At 38.9% G+C, this 26,830-nt stretch overlaps 2 protein-coding genes across 12 annotated transcripts in view; one reads left to right on the top strand and one right to left on the bottom strand.

Moving 5' to 3' along the window:
* Window positions 1-9,376, bottom strand: part of VTI1A (vesicle transport through interaction with t-SNAREs 1A) — a 357,804-nt gene extending 348,428 nt beyond the window's left edge. For 8 of the 9 annotated variants that reach the window (XM_025993649.2, XM_025993631.2, XM_025993659.2 and 5 more), the window contains exon 1: window positions 9,116-9,248. In XM_025993649.2, the coding sequence (XP_025849434.1) occupies window positions 9,116-9,209 (94 nt within the window). In that variant the 5' untranslated portion in view covers window positions 9,210-9,248. Of the gene's footprint in view, window positions 1-9,115 lie in introns of all 9 variants that reach the window. The other variant, XM_025993640.2, reaches the window with a different exon arrangement.
* A 256-nt stretch (window positions 9,377-9,632) lies between these two features.
* On the top strand, window positions 9,633-25,989 carry ZDHHC6 (zDHHC palmitoyltransferase 6). Of its 3 annotated transcripts, none has more exons than XM_072740025.1 (11): window positions 9,633-9,897; window positions 10,944-11,425; window positions 12,954-13,045; window positions 14,261-14,420; window positions 16,076-16,237; window positions 17,869-17,922; window positions 22,256-22,423; window positions 23,443-23,484; window positions 24,171-24,316; window positions 24,407-24,453; window positions 25,375-25,989. In XM_072740025.1, the coding sequence occupies exons 2-11, from the start codon at window positions 11,159-11,161 to the stop codon at window positions 25,476-25,478; spliced, it is 1,242 nt and encodes a 413-aa protein (XP_072596126.1). In that variant the 5' UTR covers window positions 9,633-9,897; window positions 10,944-11,158; the 3' UTR covers window positions 25,479-25,989. The 3 variants fall into 3 exon arrangements, with proteins under 3 accessions (XP_072596126.1, XP_072596127.1, XP_072596128.1); XM_072740026.1 differs by having other exon boundaries at window positions 9,640-9,833; XM_072740027.1 differs by having other exon boundaries at window positions 9,759-9,897; window positions 14,353-14,420.
* Window positions 25,990-26,830: the final 841 nt, after the last annotated feature.

Here is a 26,830-nt window from a genome sequence, read left to right as displayed (position 1 = left end):
CAACTAATACAACAAACTAGATTAGTCATGAAGCTTGAAATGAGTATAATATTCAGGAGATGACTAGCTCTTCAGAAGGCTAGACAATACTGAACCCCTAATTTATTTGCTCCTGGTACACGTCAATCTGTCCAACATCTCCACACGTTATAGCAGAGCACACTGTTTTTAAGCCAGAGCAGAATACGAAATAAGACAAGCCCATCTTGGACCAAGAGTGAGATTATGCATTTACACAGTGGAAGGAACATCTGTTTCCTGTAAGGTGTTCAGTTGTTAGGAAAGTCCATGCTGGACCTCCAAGACTAATAAGCACCAGTTTTTCTCATAAACAAAACAAAACAGAGGAAGAAGCTTTCCTTGTCCTGTATTTGCCTTTGTTACCAATTTCTCTGTCTTCTATCCACAGTCATGTTTTCCTTCCTCATCTCCCCATTTCCTCCCAGTAATCTCACTCTCACCGTCAGCCCACTGAAATGACTCTAAATCTGATGACTTTTCCTTTGCCCAAACCAATGCACATTCTCTGGTCCTACTTTCAATTAATCTTGTAGCATCTGACATTCTGTTCCTCCCATCCTATCACTTTTTCTGCTCCTGGCTTCCAGGAGACTGATTTTCTGATCCTCTCACACACTCACTTCTGACTCAGGGTCCTCTGCCAGCATCCTTTGCTTCCATTTATCCTCCAACCTGTCGGTATTCCTGGGAGTTCAGACTATGATCCATGTCCCTGGACAATTTCATCCACTCCCATTTTTAAGCTGTCATATTATACATTTATGATCCCAAGTCTTTATCTCTAATCCTGATATATTTCCAGGACCCAAGACCTTTAATCCCAATGCCTATGCCCAACTCCACTGTGACTGCCTGGCAAACTGCTATGCAAAACTTGCTTCAGAAATCACCTCTTCGAAGCCTTTCCTAATCCAACAAGAGAGTTAGCCACTCTTTCTTACAGAAAACACCAACAACTCCTATCTAATTTTGATAATTTATCTCTTACATATACAGGTCTGATTCATCTTCTAGGTTGGGGGTTTTAATCATGTCTAAATTATCTTTATAGTCCTAAAATCTAGCACTGAGACTGTCATATTTTTATTTATTTTTTCATGGGAGACACACACACAGACGGAGAGAGACAGAGAGGCAGAGACATAGGCAGAGGGAGAAGCAGGCTCCTTGCGGGGAGCCGGATGCGGGACTTGATCCCCAAATTCTAGGATCACGACCTGAGCCAAAGGCAGACACTCAACCACTGAGCCTCCCAGGCACCCCATATGATCAGTTCTTGAAAAATGATGGTTAATTGAATAAACAATGTAGGACGGTAAAAACATTTACAAAAGAAGTTATGCTGCCAACCACCTTGCTTTCCCTGTCTTCATACTTGCTCCTCTCTACCACTTAATCTTACTAAAATGTGGCTTTGATTGCATCACTTGAGCCCAGCAGTGAAGGTCCTCCACATTCCAGATCCAACAACCTTTTTAACTTTATTTCCAACTACTACCTTTCCAGTGTGCATGCTACACGCTAACCAGACAGACTATTCATTATCAGCCAAACACCACCCCCACCCTCTCTCTCTCCCTTATTCCTGCTAACTTTTTGTTTTAAGCTACCATTTAGGGTTCTTTGGTTGAATTGATTCTGGCTAACCTAAGCCAAAAAATGGAATTTATTAGAAAGATAGTTGTTAGAATTAGAGGGGGAATCTTATTAGAATAAAATGGAGTGGCTCATAGAGTCAATTTTAAAAATGAGCCCCCAGATTCAGAAAGGACAGTTCCTAGGGTGGCTCGGGGTACTAAGGAAGCAGGAACTCACTGACAGTCCTTGCAAAAGGAGAGTCTTGAGCAGCAATGCCATGCTCTCTTCTTGGTTCAGTCTGCCCAAAATTTGAATCCCAGCAAACATTCTCTGAATATGTGCACATTGACCTGAATTGGGCACAGCAGCGGCCTGTCAGTTCCACCAAGACTGGGTTTAGGTAGTTTCTCACTGGAAAACTAAGGTGCTGCTCTCAGAAGACAGCATAGAGGCTTCTGGAGAGTCCAAAACAATAGATACTCACCACACCCACTTAACATACCTTTCCCCATTTTTGTCTGCTAAATCCTATCTCTCCTCAAGGTGATTTCCTGGGACAGATCTTATCTCCTCTGAATTCCCAGACCTCTAGTGGCTCTGATGGTCACGAGAAGGTGCTTTCTGTACTTTCCCCCTCACCTTCATTTTCAGCTCCTTGGAGGCAGGGATCACTCTTGACATAGCTCTGTCCTAACTCTGAATTTAGCCCTCTCCAGTGTTCCACACGTTAAGAGAAGAACGAAAAGGTTATGATTTAGGAGGAAAGCATGAATGAGGAAGAAGGAAAAGAGACTGACTGAATGAGATGACCTTGGAAATAATCTTTCAACATTAAGTTTTGGCAGCCTTCTAGCACTATTCCTATGTAATTTCCAAGAGAGCTTCATGCTTTCCACACCAAATGTCATCCCCTTTACAAACGGCACGTTCCTAGGACTCAGAACTCCATAACTAACAGCTATCATTATTTTCACAGGGCTGTGTGTTGAACATTAGCACAGCCAATCCTCAAAACGGCCCTTTAGAAATACCAGTATTATCCCATTCTCAGGCAAGTACATAAACACAGAGTGATTAATTTCTCCAAAGTTAAACAGCTAATAAATTGCAGAGTTGGAATTCCAACAAGGTCTGCTGCCCAGAACTGAGCTCTTAACCTCTGATGTACTATATAAAATACACTAAACAAATTTCATCACCTTTTTTTTTTTTTTTTTTTTTTTTTTTGGCAAATGGACTTGACGAATGCTGGTATACACATAAGTCTTTGCAGAGTATGATCTCTTCTTGTGCACTCAATATTAACAGAAGTGTTTAGTGCTATACAAACAAATCTACATAGCATGTTTTGTTAGTATTAAAAGAAGTGCTTAGTTAGCCTTGTACCCACCATCCCTCATAAAGTAGTATAAGTGTCAGAGCTAACTTGAATTCACTTACAGATACCTGTCTTTATGCAATGTAGATACTTTTAGATAAAATAGCAGAAGAAACTACGTACTGGGAACTGTGGAGTAAAACCACTAATAGAGGACCTTTTAAATTAGAGAACTTAAAAATGGATATATTACTAATGCTACACTATGGTAGCATGGTAGCATTTTCTAGCATGGTAGAAAATGATCAATACTGAAACAAAGCCATTCTAGAATGATCTATATAATAATGGATCAGAGCTGGTGATAGCAATATGAACTCCTGTTTAGCTTATATCTGTAAGCTTACATATACAAATACTTATTAATATGTATATATACATATTTACTGTACACATGTACTTCCTTATCTGTCAGCTCAGAGGGACTAGAAGCAATAATACTCCAATAGCAATGAGTGTACCTTGTATCCAGATCTTGTTTTATTAAAGATTTTTTAAGGGGGGGGGGCTGTGAGAGAGGGAGAGAAAAGAATCCCAAGCAGGCTCCACACTCAACATGGAGGCTGACACGGGGCTTGAGCTCATGACCTTGAGATCATGACCTGAGAGGCAATCAAGAATCAGACTCTTAAAGCCACCCATATGCTCCTATATCTTGGGGTTTTTTGTTCGTTTGTTAAATATTTTATTTATTTGAGAGAGAGAGAGAGAGAAAGAGAAAAGCAGAGGGGGCAGCAGGCAGAGGAAGAAGCAGTCTCCCCGCTGAGCAGGGAGCCCAAAGTGGGGCTCAATCCCAGGACCCTGGGAGCATGACCTGAGGTGAAGGCAGATGCTTAACCAACTGAGTCACCGAGGTGCCCCTAGATCTTGGTTTCTAACACCATTTCACAATAAATGGGAGTACGACTTGTAGAAATGACTGACTGTGGGACTGGAATAGGGAAAATACAAGATGCTATTGGAATATCTTATAATATTAGAAAGTAAGAAAGGGCTAAAAAGGAAAAACAAAAAAACCAAAAACCAAACCTGAAATGATAGGGGTGTATCAAAGGACACAGAAGCCAGCTAAAAGGGCTTCCAAAGGTTAAAGCTGGAATAATTTGAGCAACAAAATAAAGTAGTATTGGAATATAATACAAAGAATAAAATATCATGAATCCATGGATATAAATGACCAAGTAAATGAAGAACAGACAATATCTCCTCTATAGAGAATTCCAAATGATTTACACAGATGTTAAACTTTCAAGGAGGTAAAATGTGATCCCAACTCCTGTGTGGGCTATGCATAGGATTTTCTTCCAAAGAGTATGGAAAAGAGGCAAAAGAATAACTTTACAGTGGAGAAACCTGACAAACACTACCTTGGCCAGGCGATCAGTTAATTAGCATCAGTAGTGAGCGATTAAGTTATGTTATAGTATATTTTTGATATGTGATAAAAAAAAATAGTGTTTTATTTCTCTGATCTTCTTCCCCCAATCCTATAACTCATTCTGATCATGAGAAAAATATCAGGCAAATCCCAACCAAGGAATATTCTATAATATATCCTACTAGTACTCCTCTAAACTGAAGTCTAGAGAAAAGCCTTAGAAAACTGTCATAGCTAAGAAGAACATAAGGAAGCATAACTGCTAAATGTTTTGTAGTATCCTGACTGGATCCTAGAATACTGAAAGGACATTAAATAAAATAAACAGATAAACAAAGATAAGGAAATCTAAACAAATATGGACTTCATTTAATTATAATATATCAGTAGGGGTTCACTGGCTGCAACAACAAATGTATCATAGTAATATATGATGTTATCAATAGAGGAAACAAGGCACTGGATATGTAGGGGTTCTCTGTATTATCTTTGTGATTTTTCTATAAATCTATACCTGTTCTGAAATTAAAAGTTATTTTTAAAAAAATCAATGAAGGCATTATCAGCTTAATTACATTGTTGAAGGAAGAGCAGTCCCTCTGGGATAAGAGTGTGGGAATGGGATTAAAGTATGTCAATTCAATTACTGCGCACCTAAATTCTTGAATTAGGACTGGAACCATCTCTTCAACTCTAACTCTCTAGAACAACAGAAATGTAATGCATGCAAGTCACATGTGTAATTTTAAATATTCTAGCATCTACATTTTAAAAAGTAAAAAGGAACAAATAAAATTAATTTTAATATATGCACATTAAGTTTTAATAATCTAGCTCCATATATCCAAAATATTATCATTTCATTCTGTATCCACATTTCAAGCACTCAGATACATGTGGATATTACAGCTCCAAAGCCACATACAAACGCAAACCACAATATTCATAAGTAAAAGCGGACTTTTCTGAATTCTCCCACCTACAACTACTACAACTACAAATGCAAGAGAAAATTATGGAACATTTACAGCTTCTTCCATTCATGGCTATGCCTAGATAGTCTCCAAAAGCCTTCAAGGATTGACATAACTAATGCGAGAGACTTGAGCATTTTCTTCCAGAAAGGACACCTGTCTTGCCTCACAACTTTCTCTCTTCTGCCTCCGTCCTTGATATCCTGAGTTCAAAGTTCAATTCCATTTCATATCCAAAAAACCCTGATCACTCATATCCTTTCAAATGTAGGCATTCAGCAAGAGAGATCCACCTAACTCTAGTCTAGGCAGAAAAGGAAGCAAGAATTGAGGTCCAAGTTTCCTTTAAGAGTTCAATTAATATCACAGTCTGTGAAGCTGGGTCCTGACTAACTCTACCACCTGTTGTCTTCAGCAGTGGGAAGAATACTGCTAATAGCTAATTTATTCTGCACATTTTCTGGGAAGAAAATTGTGCTAGTGTGTTCCAGGCTTTCTTCCATTTGATTTTTTTACAACACTGTAAGGTTGAAGCAATTATCTCCTCTCCTGAACTTAAGGATGAAGGAAGCAGGCTTAGAGAGGCCAAGTGATTTGCCCAAGATTGCACATCTAGTAAGCAGCAGAGCAGAGATTCTAAACAGATCCGATGTCACGTGTGAATCTTACAAGTGGTAGGAGTCACAAAAGACCATTATTCTCTCTGTAAATGAAGTAAGCAAATAATTGCAGAAGAACATTTAAGATTCTTGGGGGTGCCTGCTTGATGTAATGGAACCTCTGCAAAATATCCCCCATTTAGAATTCTTCACCAAAGAAAAAAGAACTTCATAATTAGTATTAGTTATGGTTTGCACCCACCCATTTTCTTGACTTTACCACAGAACTCTAATCACCAAAATTAAATTTCAAATACAGTGCCATAAGAATACTACCTAAGAAGGGACTGATTTGTTTCATTAATCCAGGTACTAAAATTAGTTAAATTCAAACACTTCAGTTTAAGAGCAAAGTCTTTTTATTGCTTAAAACATGTCACAGAATAATAAAATTTCTTTTTTCAAATGAAGTTTTAAGATACTCAATCTTTTCTATTCTCTCTGGTGATAACACTTTAATACATCATACATGCACAGCAGAGATTGAAGTTCATTATAATCAATCCTACTCACTCTACTTCAATTTAAATAAGTTAATAAGTTGGAGAAAGAACCACTCTGGCTGCAAAGTTTGGTCCGATTTTGAACTTCTCAACTCAAGTAAATTATAGTTTATCTCCTCTAGGTCAACCACTAATGCTATTCAGAAAGAGACTATAATTACTTTTAATTATACTTTTTAAATGGTGGTACATATTGTTAGTCCACAGACCTATATCTGAAATTCATAACGACATGGATATACTTTTCATTCATCCTTTTCTATTTATCAATTAGAAACAGATTATAAAGGGAGCAAGCATAAGTAACTATTAACAGGGAAACTACTACATTTTTAAAGAATTACTGTCATTCAATTAGTCAAATCAGTAAGCATTTTTCCATTGCCAGCTAAACAGTCTTCCTTCAATTCCACTGAAGCTCCTATGTTTGGGCTTTACATTATACCAGATGCAAGGCAAGTCAAGCCTTTATTTTTAAGGCACTTAAAGGTTTCCTTCTATATAGTAAGAATGGTTACATTAAAACATAAAGACAAGAAAAAAAATCAACTGTAACAAAATCTGTTTTCTTAGAAACAGGTTTTACAACTTTGCACCCATGGATGACTTTATTACTTTATATAAAACATCTTCCCAGTACAAAAATCTATTAGCCCAAATAGAAAATGCTTCTCTTTTAAAACTGTTACAATTAAAAATGAACAAAAATCCAACTGAAATCACAAGTCCTGAAACTCTGGGACTCAAGTCAAAGGAAGAAGTCTCCAGCAACCAGGATAATAAAAATCAAGATGGTCTTGGGCAGTGGAGAAAGGCAGAACTGAAGAGAAGAGGCGAGGTGATGTATCATGAAGTGATGAGGCCATCAGCTATTTTCTCCACAAAAATCTCTGAGGCAGCAGAGCTCGGTGATATATGCTACCTTGGTTTTCTCCTCCTGTTCCCTCACTTGGGCTCATAAACCTCTTTAAGACATCATCCACCTCTCCAGAACTAACTGGGACTTCAGGAGATCAGTGGGGTGTAAGTTCAGAGATCCTGGTTTCAAGCAAATGTCCCTATTAATAGAAAATAGGTGAGGGAAGGGGAAAGAAAAACAAATAAAGGAAGAAAATTATTTATAAACACGCACGTTTGGGGGAAGTAGGGAAAGGGAAATAGGAATGTCAACTTAGGTCCTGCAGAGGTTACTGCTGACATCAAGGATTGACTAACGAGGTGGGAAACAGGAAGCTGCCCACCAGTTCACAGATCAGTGAGCATCCCCTTTTCTACGCACTACACCCCAGAGCCAGGTAGGCCCAAATCCAGACGATGGTTCAATTTCCTTAACAAAACTAAGCTAAAAGTAATAATCCTATCTGTAGCTAACCACTCAAGTTAAATCTGTATTTAGGGAAAGATAAATCCTAAAACAGTGTCTCACATAACAAAGAAATTACCAAATGTCATATTCATCTGTTCATTTACTTAAACATTTTTTCTGAGCCCTTTCTAGGTAAATGCCAAGTTGACAGTTGAGCATGGAAAGTAAGTTATGCTAAAACACAAAAGCAAGGGGAGCCCGGGTGGCTCAGCTGGTTAAGTGTCTGCCTTCAACTCAGGTCATGATCCCAGGTGCTGGGATGGAGCCCTTTGGCAGGCGGCTCCCTGCTCGGGGGTGAGTCTTCTCCTTCTCCCTCTGTCCTTTGCCCCTGTGCCCATGCTCTAATAAATAAATAAATGAATAAATAAATAAATACATAATAAAATATTTTTAAAAATTTAAAAACCCACAAAAATCAAAATCAAGAACAGTTATAGGTAGGATACGTGGAATTTTTAAAGCGAGAAAAACTGTACCAGGTGTTACAGAAAATTGGGTTACGGTCTCCCAAGAAGGATGAGAAATAAGAAGTGGGGTGGAGGGGTGTGAAAGATACTAATGATTTATAGCAGCTTGCACCAAAACAGGGCTTTCCGTATGTTAAATCATTTAATCTCCACAACTCCACGAGAGAGACGTACGACTGGCTAGCTCTCCCCTACTGACCGAGAAGGAGAAAGCTGGGAGAGGTTTAAGAAACTTTCCTTTTTTTTTTTTTTTTTTTTAAATGAAGAAACTTTCCTAAGTGCCCCGACTTTCAAGTGACAGAGCTGGGATCCGAATCCTGGCACCATGGCTCTTAACCGGCCTGTTCTGCCGCCTGGGATACTATCATGGCTAACAAAACAACAGGACTGTGTATTGCAGACCCATGACCTTTTTTTTTTTTTTTTTTTCTCAATTTTTTTTTTTTTTTTTTTTTGGACCCATGATCTTGATGCATTCACTCGCTCCGTTTGAAAACTCGCATCTCCCTTTCACAAATGAAACAAAAAACGACACGAAAACCGAGGACTCCGAGAAACGAGCCCAAGGTAGTGCAAGGGACGAGGCGGTGAGGCGCGGACGCCAGCCCAGGAGGCTCTTCCCGGCGCTCCTGGAGCCAGCCCGGACGGTCCCTTCACCCTGCAGCGAGGGCAGCTGCGTCGCTCCGGGAGGGCCCCGGCACCACCTGGCGCCTTAGAGACGCGCCCCCCGCCCCGCCCCCGAGCCGCGGCGCCCCCGGGGCCACCCCCGCCCGCCGGGTCAGGGCTCTCACCAGGTGGGAGTCGGGGGACCCTCGCAATCTTGCCGGTGATCTCTGCCGTGAGCACCGCGAAGTCCTGCTCGTAGCCTTCGAAGTCGGATGACATGGCGGCTCCGGAGTGACGGCCCCGGGCCGGAGCCCAGGTCGTGGCAGGGGCCACGCGGGACAGAGGAACGCGGTGTCAGGACCCCGGGAGGCGGCCTCGCCAGCAAAGCGGGGAGAACCGGGGACAGCTCCCAACCCGGCCGCTTCCTGGTTGTTCGTCGCAATCACAGTCCCCCCCGGAATTTGCCTTGGGTGCGTTGTTTTTTGTCCGCTCGGGCTTCAAGATTTAAAAATTCGCGAAAGAATAGCACTTCTATTACTGCCCCCACCACCACCAAGAAGCTTTCGGAAACCTGAGGATTCTTGGGGGGGAGTTACTGGAAGCTTTTTTTGGGGGGGGCCTTCTATCTCCTGAAAATCAGCTCCCGGTCCCCAAGCTCTAAGTCGCAGGAACTTGCTTCCCGAGGGAAGTCTGATGCGGCGAACCTCCCGGAAGTGGCTGTCGCGGGGACCGCGCACTGGGCGGGAGCGGGAGAGCAGCGGCCAGAGCGCCGGCTGGGGAGACGCGCTGGCGGCGCGGCGGGCTCCGCGCTGCAGCCCCGGACAACCGAGAGCCGCTTTACTGCTTGCGCGGGCCTGACTTTCCCATGACGGAGTTGTCCGCGGAGGAGAAGACCTGTTCCGGGTGAGCCCAGGCCGCCCCGGAAATGCGATGGCCGAGGAGCGGGTACCGAGGACCAGGCTGAGAGGTGGGAGTCCAGGCAAGGGATGGAATTATGATCCGGGCGGTATTCGCCCCCCACCCGAGTGAGCCCGGAAGCTCCAGAAGGTGGAAACCAACCACGCTGGGCGGGATGCTTGTCCCCCGAGCGAGAACTTGGAAGCGCCCTGTTCTGCGGCGCCGGCGGGAAATTGAGGCTCGAGGCAGTGGCATCTGTTGCGCGAAGGTCCTTACGACCCTGTAGCCGAGATCTTCCCCCCGATCCACGGCTGCCAGCCCGACTACCCGGCCACGGGTCTTCCGGCGCCCTGCATCCTGCCTTTCCTGTCCCTCGCTCCGGAGGCACTTCCTCATCGTGTTTTGTTTTGTTTTGTTTTGTTTTTTCTCCCCCCCCCCCCCCAAATATTTTCTTTCGTGTTCATCCTCCTGTGTTCCTCGAGCCCCGTCTCCTCCCCTCCTTTCACTCTGTCTTTGCTTTCACTCGCTCGCCTCTTAACCTTTGGCCCAAATAGACCCTTAAGTTGGTGTTTTGGCGCGAGCCCAGGCTGACGCGTAGACCGTGTCGGGCTCCTCCTACCTGACGAAGGGAGCCTCGGTTGTTGGAGGCTGTTTGAGACTTCGCGAAAGGATTTCAGCGACTTGGTTCGTAGTGTAGGTTCAGCTGTTACTTGTGAGCTTGGTGCAAGCACGTAGCCTCCTCTCCGGGCCAGATTTCTTTTTCTTCGGTGCAGGAAGCCATTGATTCCATCAACCCTCAAGCCCTCTGCTCCAGCTCTAAAACTCTTGGGTCTCCTCCCACCATTCACTGAACGCCGGACAAGCACTGTTCCCCTGATAAATTGGAGACAAAGGCATAAAAACAACTGTTTTAGAACCAAGTATCCAGTTTATGTACCGTTCAGACTTGAGCCCTACATTGGATCAGATAAAAATGATTCTCTTTGGCATTTGATGAGGCGCAGGTCCCATAGCAGTGCGCTTGTGGGATGCTTTGGTTTAGGTGGTTATGGGCGTTAAACGTAATACAAATTTTTTTTTTCTTTTAACTGAACTTTCTCATTTTGTTTTCTTTAGGTTGGGTTTCGAGCCAAGACCCTGGATTCTCCTAGTTAACATTAAAGAGCTCTGAGGGTGTACCCGTGAAAATGGCGTGATCTGCATTGGCCTCCCACAATTTGAAGGCATGGCAGTTAAGGAACACACGTGGACTCGTGGCACATGGAAATGTGTGCACAGAAAAAGGAAATCTATGATTTTCTAAAAGTAGGAAGGCATTCTTCCTTACCAAAATGGATACATTCTGCTCAGTTATCAAGTTTGAAAATCTCCAAGAACTAAAGAGACTGTGTCACTGGGGTCCCATCATAGCCCTCGGTGTTATAGCAATATGTTCCACAATGGCCATGATTGACTCTGTGTTGTGGTATTGGCCTTTACATACAACTGGAGGAAGCGTGAATTTCATTATGTTGATAAACTGGACTGTCATGATTCTTTATAACTACTTCAATGCCATGTTTATTGGTCCTGGCTTTGTCCCTTTGGGGTGGAAACCGGTAAGAAAAAGATCCTTTAAGATAAGGAACTCTAATGATAATCATATATTTAGTTTATGGTTTGTCTACTAACCAATAATATCAGACACAGCCTTCTTTTTGCCTTGGTGGAGGTTAAGCATATTATTCGAATTACCGATCATTTAAAGCTCAAAGTGTTTATTTTGTATCTGTTGGAAAGTATTAATCTAAATTAGTATTTCCCAGCAGAGTTTTAGTGAATACTTGTCCTGCATTAAAAGGAATAAAAAAAGAAGAAAAAGAAGAAGAAGAAGGGGGCTGTTGAATCAATAGTTCTAAATTTAAGAAATAATGCATGTCATGGACCTCTTAAAATTTCACAATGCAGTTTGGCTCTAGGATCTTTTTTCATGTAATACATTAACAGCCCTCAGAACTGAGAAAAACTCTTTAGAAATTGCTGGCTTAAATCATAAGATTTTAAAACCATAACATTAGGAAGTATAGTATGAATCAATTTATGACTTTTTAAAAATTATAGAAAATTTAATGAATTTCCATATTGCTTGCTGAGGACTACCACCTGATAGCTTGTTAGAAATGCAGAATCTTGGTCCCTACTGCAGACCTAGAAATCAGAATCAGCATTTAACAAAATCCCTACATGATTCTTAGGTACATTAATGTTGAAGAAACACTTAGGAGTGTACTATTTAAAGTGGGTACAGAGATGAGTAAGACAATTTCATATTCTGAAAAACCTTGTAATTGCAGAAAGAAATCATGGCACTTGTATAAGTAACTAAACTATAGAAAAGAATGGGATGAACGCTGTTGAAGCTAGAAGGACCTGATCTTTTTCAGCTGTGGACCTGAGGGAGGAGTGGAAATTTCCGTGGATGGGGAAGAAGGCATTTCAAGTTATTGGTGGTGGAAGCGTATGACCAGATGTAACAGGTTATGTAGTGCCAATAAGGCTGAAACAAAGGCAGATTTTGGAAGGCCTTAAATGCATGAAGCCATAGGGAGGTATGATAGGTTTTCAAGTCAAGCTCTGACCTAATCAGAGTTGTGTTGTAGGAATATTATACTGACAATAGACAGTTTGGATTAGAGAGGAACTACAGTAAAGGAAAGTAGTTCGAAGTGATTAAAATAGTGTAAGAGAAATTTCCTAAAGAGTATCAGCTCTGGTGTTTACATCCCCACTGCAAAATACCTGCTACATGGTCAGCTACCTTTTTCCTGAACTCCTCTTGTTCTACTTAGAGTTTGGAAAGATAGGACTAGTTACACTCAGGAGCAGTGGGTTTAAGCGGAGCATGGGGAAGCGAAATTAAAAATGACTTGGGTAATTGGAAGAGCGATGCAGCTGTTACCAGAAACTCAAGGTTTAAAAATATTTCAGCTCAAATAAAAGGGCTGGAAACGCAGTTAGAATTCCATCCTTATCCCCACCCCCATAAAACAAAATCAAACCGTACCAAAGCATTTATTCATAAGACTTGACATGTTATTACTTAGGATCAGATATCTGATGTATTTCTGTTTATATTTTGCTACTAAGGAAAATTCTCAGGATAGCATGTACCTCCAGTATTGTAAAGTCTGCCAAGCATACAAGGCACCACGGTCACATCACTGCAGGAAGTGTAACAGGTACTGTCTTTGCTCCTCACTGGGGACTGATCAACTTTGTTATTGGTCTTCTGTTCTTTTTACCACATCAGTCTTAGTTTTAGTCTCTACAGGGTGGCTTCTTTATGAAAAAAAAAAAGTTGTCAAAATACTTGTGTCCATATCTCCATTTTATCCTTAAGTCATCAATTTTGATAATATATAATCCCCACCTTTTTTGTTATAAGTGAAAAGATTTTATTTATTTATTTATTTATTTATTTATTTATTTTGGAAAAATACACATTTACTTTGCTCCATGCCCTCCAAGAATAAAAAGTTATGCCTTCATGTGTTTCCATAGATCAGGATTAGTTGTGCTTGTCTCCTGTCATCTTGACTAGCTTTAGAATTGTTCTGAGCCTAAATTATAAGGAAGACCTGCCTTTTCTGTTATTTACGTTGACTAACATTTACATTTTATACAAATCTAATAGATGAATTCAGGTGCATGTTATCACAAGTGTTTAACAAAAAACTTAAAGGGGAGAAAATTGAGTCACTATAAGAAATATGAAATAAACTAGAACGTTTTTAAACACCCAGCTATTCCACTGATTAATAAGAAATTTGTGTTGAGAATGTTTGAGGTTTAAGAAAACCATTTGTGGCAAATAAAGTTTGGTATGAGGCCAAGAAATTTTCTTATAGCAACAAGGGAAGGAAGTTCAGTAAGACTTTGCTTGTTATACCTCATCTTATATTCCATAGTTAGCTTGCTTAGCTCAGAGAATCCACATCTAAAGGATGAGAACAGGAAGGAAGGAAGTTACAAGGTCTGCTGGGTCCCATCAACCCCAGGGGAGATTTAGAAGTGATTTTCTTGAGTCTCTGTTATATTCCACTTCAGTCACTGCATTTCAGAGCTAGAGGAAGACCGGGAACCCACACGTATTTATAATGAACCTCTCAGCGGGCCTCCTGACTTCTTTAAATAAACTCACTTGTAGCAGACATCTCTTTCTCAGAAGCTGTTACAAAGCCTCACTTTTCTTGTGCTGTTTAGAATTTAAAAGAAGTCATGGTTCAGAGTTATTTAAAAACTCATAAAGACTTTGCTTTCTGTTCCATGGAGTATAATTCCTCTGTGACTCATGAACATGCTGGATTCCTATTTGCTTGATCTTCTGAAGACCAAAGTTATTTAAAGTAGATTGGATTTTCTGCCTCATGTTTAATGTAAATTTTTCTTGTTAGATGTGTGATGAAGATGGACCATCACTGTCCTTGGATCAACAACTGTTGTGGTTACCAAAATCATGCTTCGTTCACACTGTTTCTCCTTTTAGCACCACTGGGTTGTATTCATGCTGCCTTCATTTTTGTTATGACTATGTATACACAGCTTTATAATCGGGTAAGTGACAGTGTTTGTTATAAAACCATTCATGCCAAATTAAATGGTAGTTATTTTTAAGAAGTCCCTTTTGGAAATATGATTTCTCTGAATTAGGTGGGGAAATAGAACTCTGTTTTACCTATATATGAATTTCTTTTTTAAAAAAAGCATTAAACTTTAATTTTTAAAAAGATTTTATTTATTTATTTATTTATTTATTTATTTATTTATTTATTTATTTATTTATGAGCCAGAGCATGGGGGGGGTGGGGAGGCAGAGGGAGAAGCAGACTTGCTGCTGAGTAGGGAGCCTGAGGTGGGACTCAATCCCAGGACCCTGAGATCATGACCTGAGCTGAAGGCAGATGCTTTACTGAGCTACCCAGGTGCCCCAAAATGTAATTTTTAAGATGAGGAAAATTACTTTGTTTTGGAAACTTATCTTACTAGCTGTAGTTGAAGTTGGTAATATTTTATTACTATATATAAAATTTATTAGATTTTACATTTTGTACCTATGATAAGAATAATTAGAGGGAAAAAAAGGAACAAAAAGAAAAAGACAACACTAATATTTTATATTTCCATCTAATTTATGAGGCAAGTTGTAGTTCTTTTGTTCATTTCTAATTCCAATGTCTGGGGAGGTGGCTCTTGAAGCAGATGCATGTCCCAAAATATCCTCAAGGAGATTAGGTTGACTTATGGGCAAGTTGTCCGCAGATAAAGTTCAGAGGTTACAAATTCAATCCCTAAAGAGGCTTGGTGAGTAAATGAGTTTCCCAGGCCTGATGGGACTGTGGCCTCTGGAGAACACATGCCTTTCACAGGTGGGATAACCCATATTCACCTGATCCAGTTTCTCATGTTTGGAAATCTAGTCCAGTAATACTAAGTCTTCTAGTTTTTCAGGGAAACTCAGAAAATCTGGACTTTTTTAGTATCTCCTGCCTTTTTTTTTTTCTTTTTAAGATTTTATTTATTTATTCATGTAAGACACAGAGAGAGGGAGAGGCAGACACAGGCAGAGGGAGAAGCAGGCTCCATGCAGGGAGCCCGATGTGGGACTTGATGCTGGGACTCTGGGATCATGCCCTGGGCTGAAGGCAGATGCTCAACTGCTGAGCCACCCAGGCATCCCTATCTCCTACCTTTTAAATTTTGGGACCTGGCTGAATATTTTAAAACATATTACATATCAGCCAGTAGGCATCAATAGGCCATATTTGGCTGCATTTTGCCAATTTGTAACCTCTGGTTGTGCCACATAAGGGAAGAAGCAAGGAATTCTAAGCTCTTTTTGTTTCTTTTGTTCCAGTGGAAGATTCCTGTAGATATTGAAAAGCAAGGAAAAGATGGATGACACAGTTACAATTTAGATTAATGTCTAGTCCTATTCATGCATATTGTTAGTGAATTATGCCTTATGCTTTCTGAGGGGAAATAATTAAGAACAAAAAAAGTAACATTTGAAAATAACTAAGAATGATATCCTCCATATCAGTAGGAGTTCAAGCCCCAGTATTAATTAGAAGCAAATTAGAAATTCATTTGCTTTTAGCCACAGTTTCAGGTTATCATTTGTTGCTCTTTTTTGATCAAGTTGTTTAAATGTTCCAGTAGTCTGAACATTTACATAAACTGAGTATTTCAAGTGTGTGTTGTTTTTGTAGCTCTCCTTTGGGTGGAACACGGTAAAGATTGATATGAGTGCAGCCCGGAGAGATCCCCTTCCAATTATTCCCTTTGGATTAGCAGCATTTGCGGCCACCTTGTTTGCCTTGGGATTAGCTTTAGGAACAACCATAGCTGTTGGGATGTTGTTTTTTATCCAGGTAAGTTTCTTGGTTAACTCTAGCTAAAAGTTGTCAACTTTCGAGCTGCTTATAATGAGAAAGAGATAAAGCCTGCATTAGAAATGAAAATTATTGTTATCTGTTCCATCTAGGTAACTAATCTCTGTACTAGTCAGGTAATTTTGAAATAACTTCACCAGAATTTCCAGATAATTTATTTAATTTTTAATATGTTTTCTTAGAGTTATATATCACTTTATAGTGGAGAAAGCTCTCCTCACATTTATAGTCTCTTGATCTTCACATCAATTCCCAGAAAGAGCGGAAGAGGAGTATTTTCCCTTCCTTACAGCTGAGTCTTTGAATCACAGAAAGGTGAAATGACTTAACCCAGGATTACCCACTAATGTATTCAGTAGATGTAATTATTAATGCCATTTTATAATAGCATGTATTTAATCATCATCCTTATAATATAGCCAATGTTTATTGAGCACTTATTATGTACAAGACACTGTTTAGGGACATCACATGTAGTTCATTTTATTTCAATAACAACCCTATGGTACAGGTGCTATTTAATGCCTATTCTGGCGAACAACTGCTAATTTCTGAGGCTACAATAATGAAAATGAAAAGTGTCTGGCCCCCAGAGAAGTCACAATTAGCAGTAAACAGTTAATTCTGGCTCATGTGTGCATCATAGGTTTATGTACAAAGTGCTGTGAGAACACAGAGGAGGAGAATGTGACCCTTGAAGAGATCACAAAACAGTTATGACTTATTTCATTCACTTAATTAGCTTGTTCATGAATTGAAGGCCTGCTGTGGGCCAAGTGTTATGCTCGACCCTAGGAATGTGATGAAGACTCCTTGCACCTGAGTGTTTGTACTGTGTCACACTGCCTCTAGACACAGCCAGACTGAAAGGAAAGGCAGACCTCGCATAGAATCAGAAATGCTGGCTTCAGGACCCTTGTGCATCACCCCACTCTTTTAAATTAAAACTCATTGTTTTTAAAATATGCTGGTTTTGGCTATACTTCATGTTTTTTTATTAGCCTGGGATCAAATTTTTTGAAAAAAACTCCCCGAATGCCTCTAATTAATAATCACATTAGAAGTAAACTAAAACCCTGTGGTGTAAATGGCCCCGTTAGTGGAATTTGTTATAGCTAGGAGAATTGATTAATAGAATCAAGACTGAATATATTCAGTTTTTGAGGCAAACAGAATATCTGGGTTGACTGAGATACTTTCTTAAATAAATTAATCATAAACTTAAGGTTAATTAAAGATAATGATAAGACATCTTAATAGCAAAGTGTACAAGTACTGATTAAATGGATTATACCAATGTTTTATTAATACTCTGGAAAACTTATTCAGAAGATAGCACTTAAAACATGAAGCTTTATTAAAATAGTGGATTCAGATTTGATTATGGATTGCCATAATCATCTTGTGGAAAGGCATTGTAGTTCAGGGCTTCAGAACAAAGACTTGAGAGTCAGATGGACCACACCCTGAGTGTGTTACTTAACCTTTGGTATCCTGGTCTCTTCATCAGTAGAATGGAGCAATAAAAACTCTCATAGGGTTACTATGAAGATGATAATCTTAACCAAAGTTTCATCATAAAATTTTACTGTTTATCATTTAATTTTCAGATGAAAATAATTCTCAGAAACAAAACTTCTATTGAATCATGGATTGAAGAAAAGGTAAATTTTAATAATTGTTTCTTTAATCTCAATAAAGATTAGTTCATAGGCCAGATTAACTAATAAATACCCACAAGTGAAAACTTCACTGTCAGATGGCTTTCTTAAGTCATTTGCTTGCCACATAAAAGGTAAATATAGGAAAGAAATATTTTGATTCATTCTTGGTTTAATATAATGCCCACAGAAATTTGCCTCTCATTCACCCCGAGTTGCTGAAGATGCCTAAGCCATACATTAAACCATTTGGCCATTATTTCTCAGATTAGGGGTGAAGACAGGCTATTTGGAAAGGAACCTCACTCCTACCAAGGTGCCATCAAGTTTTTTTCAGTGCTTTATAAGCCATATCAGATTGGGCTTATTACTGTTACCTGTTCCATGTATAGCTTGCTACAGACCTCACAACCTTTAAACGCACTCCATCCTATCTTGTGATTCTATTGTAAAAAGTCAATCTGACTACTTTGCTCCCTGCTTGAAGCTTCTCAGAGCTTCACCATCACTGTAGCAGGGGTTACAAACCCAAATGCCTGCAGGGGGCCAGGGAGATAACTTCGGTGACAGGAGCTAGCCTGTGTACTAAAGCTGCCTAGCAGATGAAGTTGACTGTTGTCATAGAAGTATTTTCTCTTCCTTACAGGTGAGTCTTTGAATCACAGAAAGGTGAAATGACTTAACCCAGGATTACCCACTAATATCTTCACTAGATGTAATTATTAATGCCATTTTATAATAGCATTGGTGGGTACTCACCCAGTATTGTGAAATCATCTAATTCTTTTTCTAGAAAAGTAATAGATCTGGATTTCTTTGACATCTCTTTTCTGTTTATAAATATTAGCGAGCAATTCAAATTAACAAAAAATCTTTGGGGGCCTAATAAAACACACCAGTAGGACATATTTAGCCCCTTGGCAGCCAGTCTGTGAACTTTAATTTACAGCAGTAGGTTCTCAAACTTTTTGGTCTCAGGAACCTTTTTACATTCTCAGAACTGTTAAGGACACTAAAGAGCTTTTGTTAATGTGTATAATGTCCACCGGTGATTGCCATATTTTCTGAGAAGAATTTTGAAGATTTATTATTTCATTTAAAAATAACAAACCCATTATATGTTTTAAAAAAGCGTGTTTTTAAAAATTATATTTTTCAAAGTAAAAAATAAGAAGAGTGGCATTGTTTTATAATTTTACAAATCTCTTTAATATCTGACTTAACAGAAGACAGTTGGATTCTCACATCTCCTGCATTCAATCTGTTGAGATATGTTGCTTTGATTGAAGTATATGAAGAAAATCCAGCCTCACACAGATAAGTAGGTAGAAAAGGAGAGAGTATTTCAATAGGCTTTTTAGTTAATAGTGAATGTTCTTTGATACTACATGAAAACTTAATAAGTGATAGTTTTGAAAGGTTAGTTGCATGTGAGATGTAAAGCTGTATCAGTAAACATTTTGTAGTCTTTTACATTTCAGTCCATCAGGACATCTTGCTCTTTGAATGGACTTTTTTTTTTTAGTATTTTATTTATTTATTCATGAGAGACACAGAGAGAGAGAGGCAGAGACACAGAGGCAGAAAGCAGGCTCCGTACAGGGAGCCCGATGCGGGACTCAATCCCGGATCTCCAGGATCACGCCCTGGGCTGAAGGCAGTGCTAAACCACTGAGCCACCTGGGCTGCCCTTTTTTTTTTAAACTCACATATGACTTTATAACATTAGGTATTGGTTATTTGGAAAATACAAAAATACAGTTTTATAGGGTTATTCAGATTTTCCAGATGTTGACACATTCATTCATATCACTACCAATTTTATGGGGGAAGATCTTTAGATTTTGGAAAACTGTCAAGCTCATAGTGGTGGATATAAATTTTCCAAAATTCTAATTTTCACTTGAAAGTCTTAGTTTTTTTTTTTTGAAAGTCTTAGTTTTTTATTGGCAACCAATAGTTGTTTATGTTGAAGTAACAGCTTGACTTCATTTTTGAGAAAATTTCTGCCTAATATTGAAGTTTCAATAACCTTAGTTTTATTACTCATTTTTTCAAGTAAAATTAGCATTATATAAAAACAGCTGGCTACCCAGCATTTGTGAGTTCACAGCTCAAACACATGTATTCCTTGAGATAAGCACTTTGGCATACTTTATGTGTATTCCTATCTTGTCACACAGAATATTGAAAGGACATCTACTTGAGAGTTGAGATTTAGTAAAAATCATAATTTTTATTGCATCAAGGACATTCTTATGTTTCTTATGTAAAACTTTGTTTTTTGTTTTTTTTGAGTTATGAGTATGTGTAATGGTGAAGAATACAATATCTACTTACACAAAGTGGTGCCACCACCTTGATTTCTGCTTAAGGTACTAGCAGTTTCACCCACTCTTGTAAATGTCAATGCAATGAAAAAGACAAATAACATCTTAGTATTAAAATGAAAGTTGTTTGACTTTGTTGAACTTCAAGAAAAAGTCTTGGGGACTGGAAGAGCTGTGCAGAGCATGCTTTGAGAACCACTGATACACATTTAAGTCCAAGCTCCTTAGCTTATACATAATTAAATCCTTCATGTCTTCCCTGTTTTTTTGCCTGATTTCTTCTGCCTCAAGACTTAGTTTAGGTGTCATTTCTTCTGAAGAACCTTCCTTGAATCTTCGTAGATTAGCTAAGTAGTTTTTTTTTTGTCTTTCCCATAGCACCTTTTGTTCACCTCTGTTCCCCACCCCACCCCCCTTTTTTTTTCTCTTTTTTGAGAGTGTGAGCAGGGGGACGGGGAGAGGGAGAGAGAGAATCCTGAGAAGGCTCAACACTCAAGCAAGAACCTGATGCAGGGCTCAATCTTAAAGCCCTGAGATCAGGACCTGAGCTGAAATCACGAGTCAGATGCTTAACTGACTGAACCACCCAGGTGCCTCACCTTTTAACACAGTATTAATAGAATCCCCCCAGCTTCGCTGAGTGCTTCTCTTAGGCAGAGACCAGGGCAGAGACCAGGGCAGAGACCAAAAATTTTCATTTTTGTAAACAACTCTTATCCTTACCACTATTCCTTTGTTAATAGGCTAGATCTCTGTTCTTTGAGACTCTTGTCCATTTTGAAGACTCTGAAACTTTTGTTTATTAAAAGGGAAAATAAATTATCCTTTACTGTTTGTGGGGATTTACAGTTTAGTAGATTCATACGCACATAGTTTGATAATAGTTTTAATCGAATTAACATCAATATTACTTTATAAGTAATTGCAAGAGGCCTTTCCCTAAGATATTGTCCCCTGATAAAAAATATTTCAAGGTATAATTTCTAGTTAGCATAATATATCATGATTAGATTAATAATTTTTTTTCTAATAACCAAGGCTCTTCATAAAGTGCCATACCAAATCTAGAAGTTTATTTTAAAACTGGCACTCTGTTGCTGACTAAAAAGTACAAGTGATTATATTAACTTAATAGAAAATTCATCAAAATTAGGCACTAAAATTTATACAAATTTTAATTATACAAATTTTACAAATGTACAACTGGGTTTGTACACTCATGGGAGGAATAAATAAATAATGTATCTTTATACCACTAGGTGTCAGTGGAACTAAAGAAATTCTAAGCCAGTGTATCTCCTTACGTTTTTAAAGTGATCAATTTAAATGTCTAGAATTTATGCAACCTGAATATTTATATATATATATATATATTCATAAAATGTACATACAAATACATGTATAAGTGAGTATATATACACGTGTAATGGCATAAAAAACTGAAAGAAGATCTACACATTTCTCCTAGTTTTTTAAAAAAAATAATTTTCAGAAAATGATAACTCCCCTCATACCTCTTTACCTGGCCATTCCCACAGATGTTTTTGCACCCAAGAAACAAGTGCTGCCTTCTGGATCACCCCTGAAATAGTTCCTTTCATCCTGAATAAACTCTTGCTTTTTCTTAAATCTTTTTATCAACATCCCTTCTTTCCACCTGGATTCTTTTATTAGCTGAATGACCAAGAACAGTGAGGATTTGTTATATGTGGAATAAAGCTATTTTTTAATTTATTCAAGAATGCTTGTTCCTGAATAAGCCCACCTAGACATTTCCTGAATGACCTCATACGAGATTGGTGTTGAATAGCAAGTTCCTCTTACGTGATGGTAAATTTTGTCTATCTCTTTTATGTACACTGACACTACAACAAGGAGGTAGCATTTTTAGGAGTGATACAAATCTGAGGACTAAATGTATATTACTATCAAGACTGTCAATAATATATCACTTAAAGCCCTTCAAGGCAGAGACATCTACCATCTTACCTCTTTGTTACCCACAGGCTAAGGATCGAATTCAATATTACCAACTAGATGAAGTCTTTGTTTTTCCCTATGATATGGGAAGTCGATGGAAGAACTTTAAACAGGTATTCACATGGTCAGGGGTCCCTGAAGGAGATGGACTAGCATGGCCAGTAAGAGAAGACTGTCACCAGTACAGCTTAACAGTAAGTGTTTCTGTTCAGATAATCTTTCCTTTCTGTCTCCCTTCTTCCCCTTAAGTTTCCCTTAACTCAGATGACATTTTATAGTAAAATAAGTCATAACATTTTTTTCAGTTTGGCAAAAATAAATCTAAGTTAAAAATCCTAAAGCACTCCATATATCCTCTCTTTTTCTTTAAATCTCTCTGTAATTCTCCATACATGTGAGATAAAGTCCTGATCCCTTCACTTAGTTACAAAATCTGGCCTAAAGCTGCCTCCAACTACTTCCTAATGGAAATCACCCTTTCCAGTCCGCCTGGTTTCCTCAGTGAACTCCCTGTGTAATCTTGCACCTGCCTCTGTCTATGCTGGTTTTTCTGTCTTGTATTACCTCTTCTCTATAGGAAATTATCAAGGCCGGTGTCAGCCCCTCCTCGTCTGGATGTGGCCCTTAACTATGTGCCACTGTATGGCACACATGAGGTCTCATATTTTCATTTAATTCTTATATCTAATATCTTTAATTTGACAAGATTCTAGTACAGAGACCATGAGTTATCTTGATTTCCCCTACTGTATCTAATATAGTACCATTTAATAAATTGTTGCTGAATAAGTAAAGAAAAGTGAGTTGAAATGATTTTTAGTGGAGACTTGCAGATGAATTTTGCAGTCTGTCTACCTCGTCTATAAGGAATCTGAATGTCTGGGTCATCTTCACCTTCAGGACTAGCCTAGAAGCCCCATGAGGGCAGTGAGCACATCTCCCTCTTCCCTGGGCCATAGCAAATGCTCAGTGAGTATACATAGATTAAAACGGTAGAATACGGAGAAGAAAGCCCCATGTCAGCTCCAACTCTCAATCATAGTGCCTACTTTTCTGAAAAAAACAAAAACAAAAAACAAAACATGTGGCCTTTGAATTGTCAGCACTGTGAAATGCTGGAAAATTGGGAGTTTGTCATGTCACTGTGATACAGTAAATGGCACAAGGCTGTTTTCAACACTAAGATAACATTTTTTCTTATGTCTCCAAACAGATTGAACAGTTGAAACAAAAAGCAGATAAAAGAATCAGAAGTGTAAGTCATATTTTTTGCAATTATACTAGTTTCTTTTCCTTTTGTCAGGCTCTATACTTCTGTGTAGTTTTCAAAATTGCCTTTGTGTAGAAGCCAACTGTTGGCTTTTATTAAATAATATTTCTTAGTATAACCGTTGAAATTTGATACAATTCACTTTTGTTTTCTTTTAAATAGTTTAGACTGGAGGTTTAGAGGGAGTGTAGTCCGCTTATATTGCCAACAGGAAAGTAATTATCCTCAATATAGATCATTAGTGTGAAACTCATCCTTAGACTTCTGCTGTACAATATGATGGCCACTAGCCGCATGTGGCTATTTAAATTTAAAGTAATTAAAATTAAATAAAAAATTCACTTCCTTGGTTGCACTGGCCACATTAGAAGTGTTCAATAGCTACATGTGTCTAGGGGCTACCACATTGGATACCACAAATATGGGACATTTCTGTCATTGCAGAAAGTTCTGCTGGACAGCACTGCTCTAGAACTTAATTCTTAGCTATGTGCTTAAAATGCAGGGTAAGAAAAGCCTGGAAAACTAGAAACATCAATTGCCTCCTATAAAGGAACTGGGAGGGAAAGACTTGTCACCTGATACTTTGGATCTGCCTTTAACAACTTAAATTCAAATTTACAGAAATTAAGGGGTAAATGTTAAATTGTTTTTCTGATTACTGATGACAGGTGCGGTATAGAGTAATAGAGGATTACAGTGGTGCCTGCTGTCCTTTGAATAAAGGAATCAAAACCTTCTTCACCAGCCCCTGCACTGAGGAGCCTCGAATAAGGCTACAGAAAGGGGAATTCATTTTAGCCACAAGAGGGTTACGGTGAGTTGTAGGAAGTACTGAATTTCTTCTTTAATGATGAAATTAGCATCTAACCTAAAAAAATTAATTTTAATCTTTTAAATATTTCAGATACTGGTTGTATGGAGATAAAATTCTTGATGATGCCTCTGTAGAAGGTATGAAAATGGAAAGAAATGTTTAATAGACAAGGTTGCTAATAATTCCAAATTTTGCAGGAATAACTTATAAACACAATCCGTGTCACATGCATTAGGGCACATAATAGACACATCATCAAGCAAGAAAAAAGACTTCTTATAGAAGTGCTTCACTTGTGATATTGAAGTCCCCAATAGCCCTTACTTACATTTCATTGGTGAGGAAACTGAAATGTAGAGAGACTGAGCACTTTGCCCGAGACCACACTAAAAACAGGTAGAGCCAGGGCTCCAATCCAAGAAGCCTGGCTCTAGAACCTGTACAATAAACCCCTCTGCCATACAGTCCCTCTGTGAATGAATATTCCCATGAAGTTATTATGGAAACTAATGGATTTGAAATTGAGTCTTCAATTTTTTTTTTTTTTTTTAAGTTTTAGGATTGTTCTTTCTTAAAGCAAAGATTAATCCCAGATGCTTTTTCTAAAACACTGGGTTAACCGTGAATTAACCCCATATAACTGCTTAGGCAACCTGTTAGAAAAAAAACCTACATGTTAGTAAAAAACCTAAGAAGGAAATTCACAGAGGCTGCAGGGAGGTGGTTCCCTGGAACAGATAAAGTATGACATTGGGCCCAGAATACCACAAGCATGCTTGTGCAAGTGAATACCCATATTGAGAAGTCCGTCCCCTCCAGCTCTACTTCAGGTTGTTCTGAATCACATAAGCACTTTTCCAGATAATGACATTTGGGAAATACTGGTTTTTTAGCTTGTGAGATAGCATTTTAAAACTTTTTTTTTCTCAAATTGTAAAAGATGGTAAAGGGAAAAAGTAAAGCAGAACTAAAAGCTTATTGATTTGAATAGGACTTATAGGGCTCAGCGGTATCATTGTTGTAAAGCTATTTCACATCAGTTTCATTTCCTCCATCAGGTGTCTCACGAATCAGAGGCTGGTTCCCTAGAAACTGTGTGGAGAAGTGTCCCTGTGATGCTGAAACAGATCAAGCCCCAGAGGGCGAGAAGAAAAATAGATAGCCACTGTTATAGTAAAATTACTCTTTAAATCCTCTCCATTACTTGAAAATTGTACATATTACTACAGAATTATGCAATGACCCTACTCTGGGCAAGGTGTTCTTTTCTTCAAAGGTGCCCTAGTGCCATAATCTAAATATTTTTATTACCATTTTGAAATGGAGAAGCCATTCTGCACATGCCTTTGAACTTCTGCCCCCTCTTTGCCACCTCTTCCTCTCCTCAAAAGGAAAAACACTTCACCCAAGTAAGTCAGTTGCATTTTCTCTAGGATTTTTTTTATGCTGTGCACACTATGGACCTCACCTGCAGATAGAGTTCCCCCGTTTGCCAGGAGCATCTGCATGTGATGCTTTTATCTTGTTTCCCCCTCAGTTGATATTTCTTATATAATATTCTAGATACTATAGAACATAATAAGATTCAATATAAGCTTAAATTTTATTACCTGTCTTTTAATAATGCAAATTTTTGTCAAATCAAATAAAGATCAATGGATGTTCTATATAAATCCAGTTTTTACTTAAAGCCTCTTTCTTTGGGTTGACTAAAAAGATTTATCTTCATTCTTTCTGGAAAAACTGCTCTACTACTTGTGAAAAATCGGCATCTTTAATCATGAGTCTTAAGGTATTCAGTAAATGAATTAATGGCATATTGAGATCACAGCATTCTGAGAGACTTTCAACCTAGCGAGCTTCAGCTAGTCATGTACACTTGAATCTCTCAAAGCCCGAAACTCATGCAAAGGGAAGGATCTAAGCTGGAGGATTTGGATGCTTAACGTTGGGCTTGTCCAAACACAAGTAGAATGAGAGGAGTCACCTCCTCCCATACTAATTCTTTCCAAGGCAGGGAACTTGAGCTTTTGGAGGGTTGTAACAGTTAACGTTAAGGGAAGGGCACTTGGCGATTTAGCAGTATATGAAACATGACTCTGTCCCCTTCTGGTGATAGGTGGGGAGGTAGACAGCAGCAAAATATGCATCAGATGGAGTCATGGATTATGAAGAAAGCAGGTAAGATGGTCTGATGGAAGTGACCTTTGAAGCAGTTGAAGGGATAAGTCACGTGCCTCCGGGAGTAGCTGCGTCTTAGAAGAGAATAGCCAGAACAGGCAGGAATGTGCCTGGCACCTTTGAGGAATAGGAAGGCAGCCAGTGTGGTTTAGTTGGAGGGAGGGAGTAGGAGAGGAGGCCAAGGAGGTGATAGGAGCTAGACCATGGAGGGACCCTATAAGTTAATTCTTGCCTTCCCTTTGTTTCAGATACCCAAGAATAGACATTTCTTCAGTTTTTCTGGGCTCAGGGTGTAGAAGGACCATCCAGGAATGTTCTCCTTACTTCCAATTA

This window comes from Vulpes vulpes, chromosome 15, assembly GCF_048418805.1.
Source record: "Vulpes vulpes isolate BD-2025 chromosome 15, VulVul3, whole genome shotgun sequence".
NCBI lineage: Eukaryota > Metazoa > Chordata > Mammalia > Carnivora > Canidae > Vulpes > Vulpes vulpes.
Note: the sequence above shows the minus strand (reverse complement) of the source record. Positions and strands in the feature narration are given on the sequence as shown.

What these genes read in the sequence shown, in the direction of transcription:
- ZDHHC6 (XM_072740025.1), top strand. Translation starts at nt 11,159, where the DNA reads ATGGATACATTCTGCTCAGTTATCAAGTTTGAAAATCTCCAAGAACTA. An exon ending in TCCCTTTGGGGTGGAAACCG is followed by an intron (nt 11,426 to 12,953) that starts GTAAGAAAAAGA and finishes TTTGCTACTAAG; the next exon opens with GAAAATTCTCAGGATAGCAT. An exon ending in ATACACAGCTTTATAATCGG is followed by an intron (nt 14,421 to 16,075) that starts GTAAGTGACAGT and finishes TTGTTTTTGTAG; the next exon opens with CTCTCCTTTGGGTGGAACAC.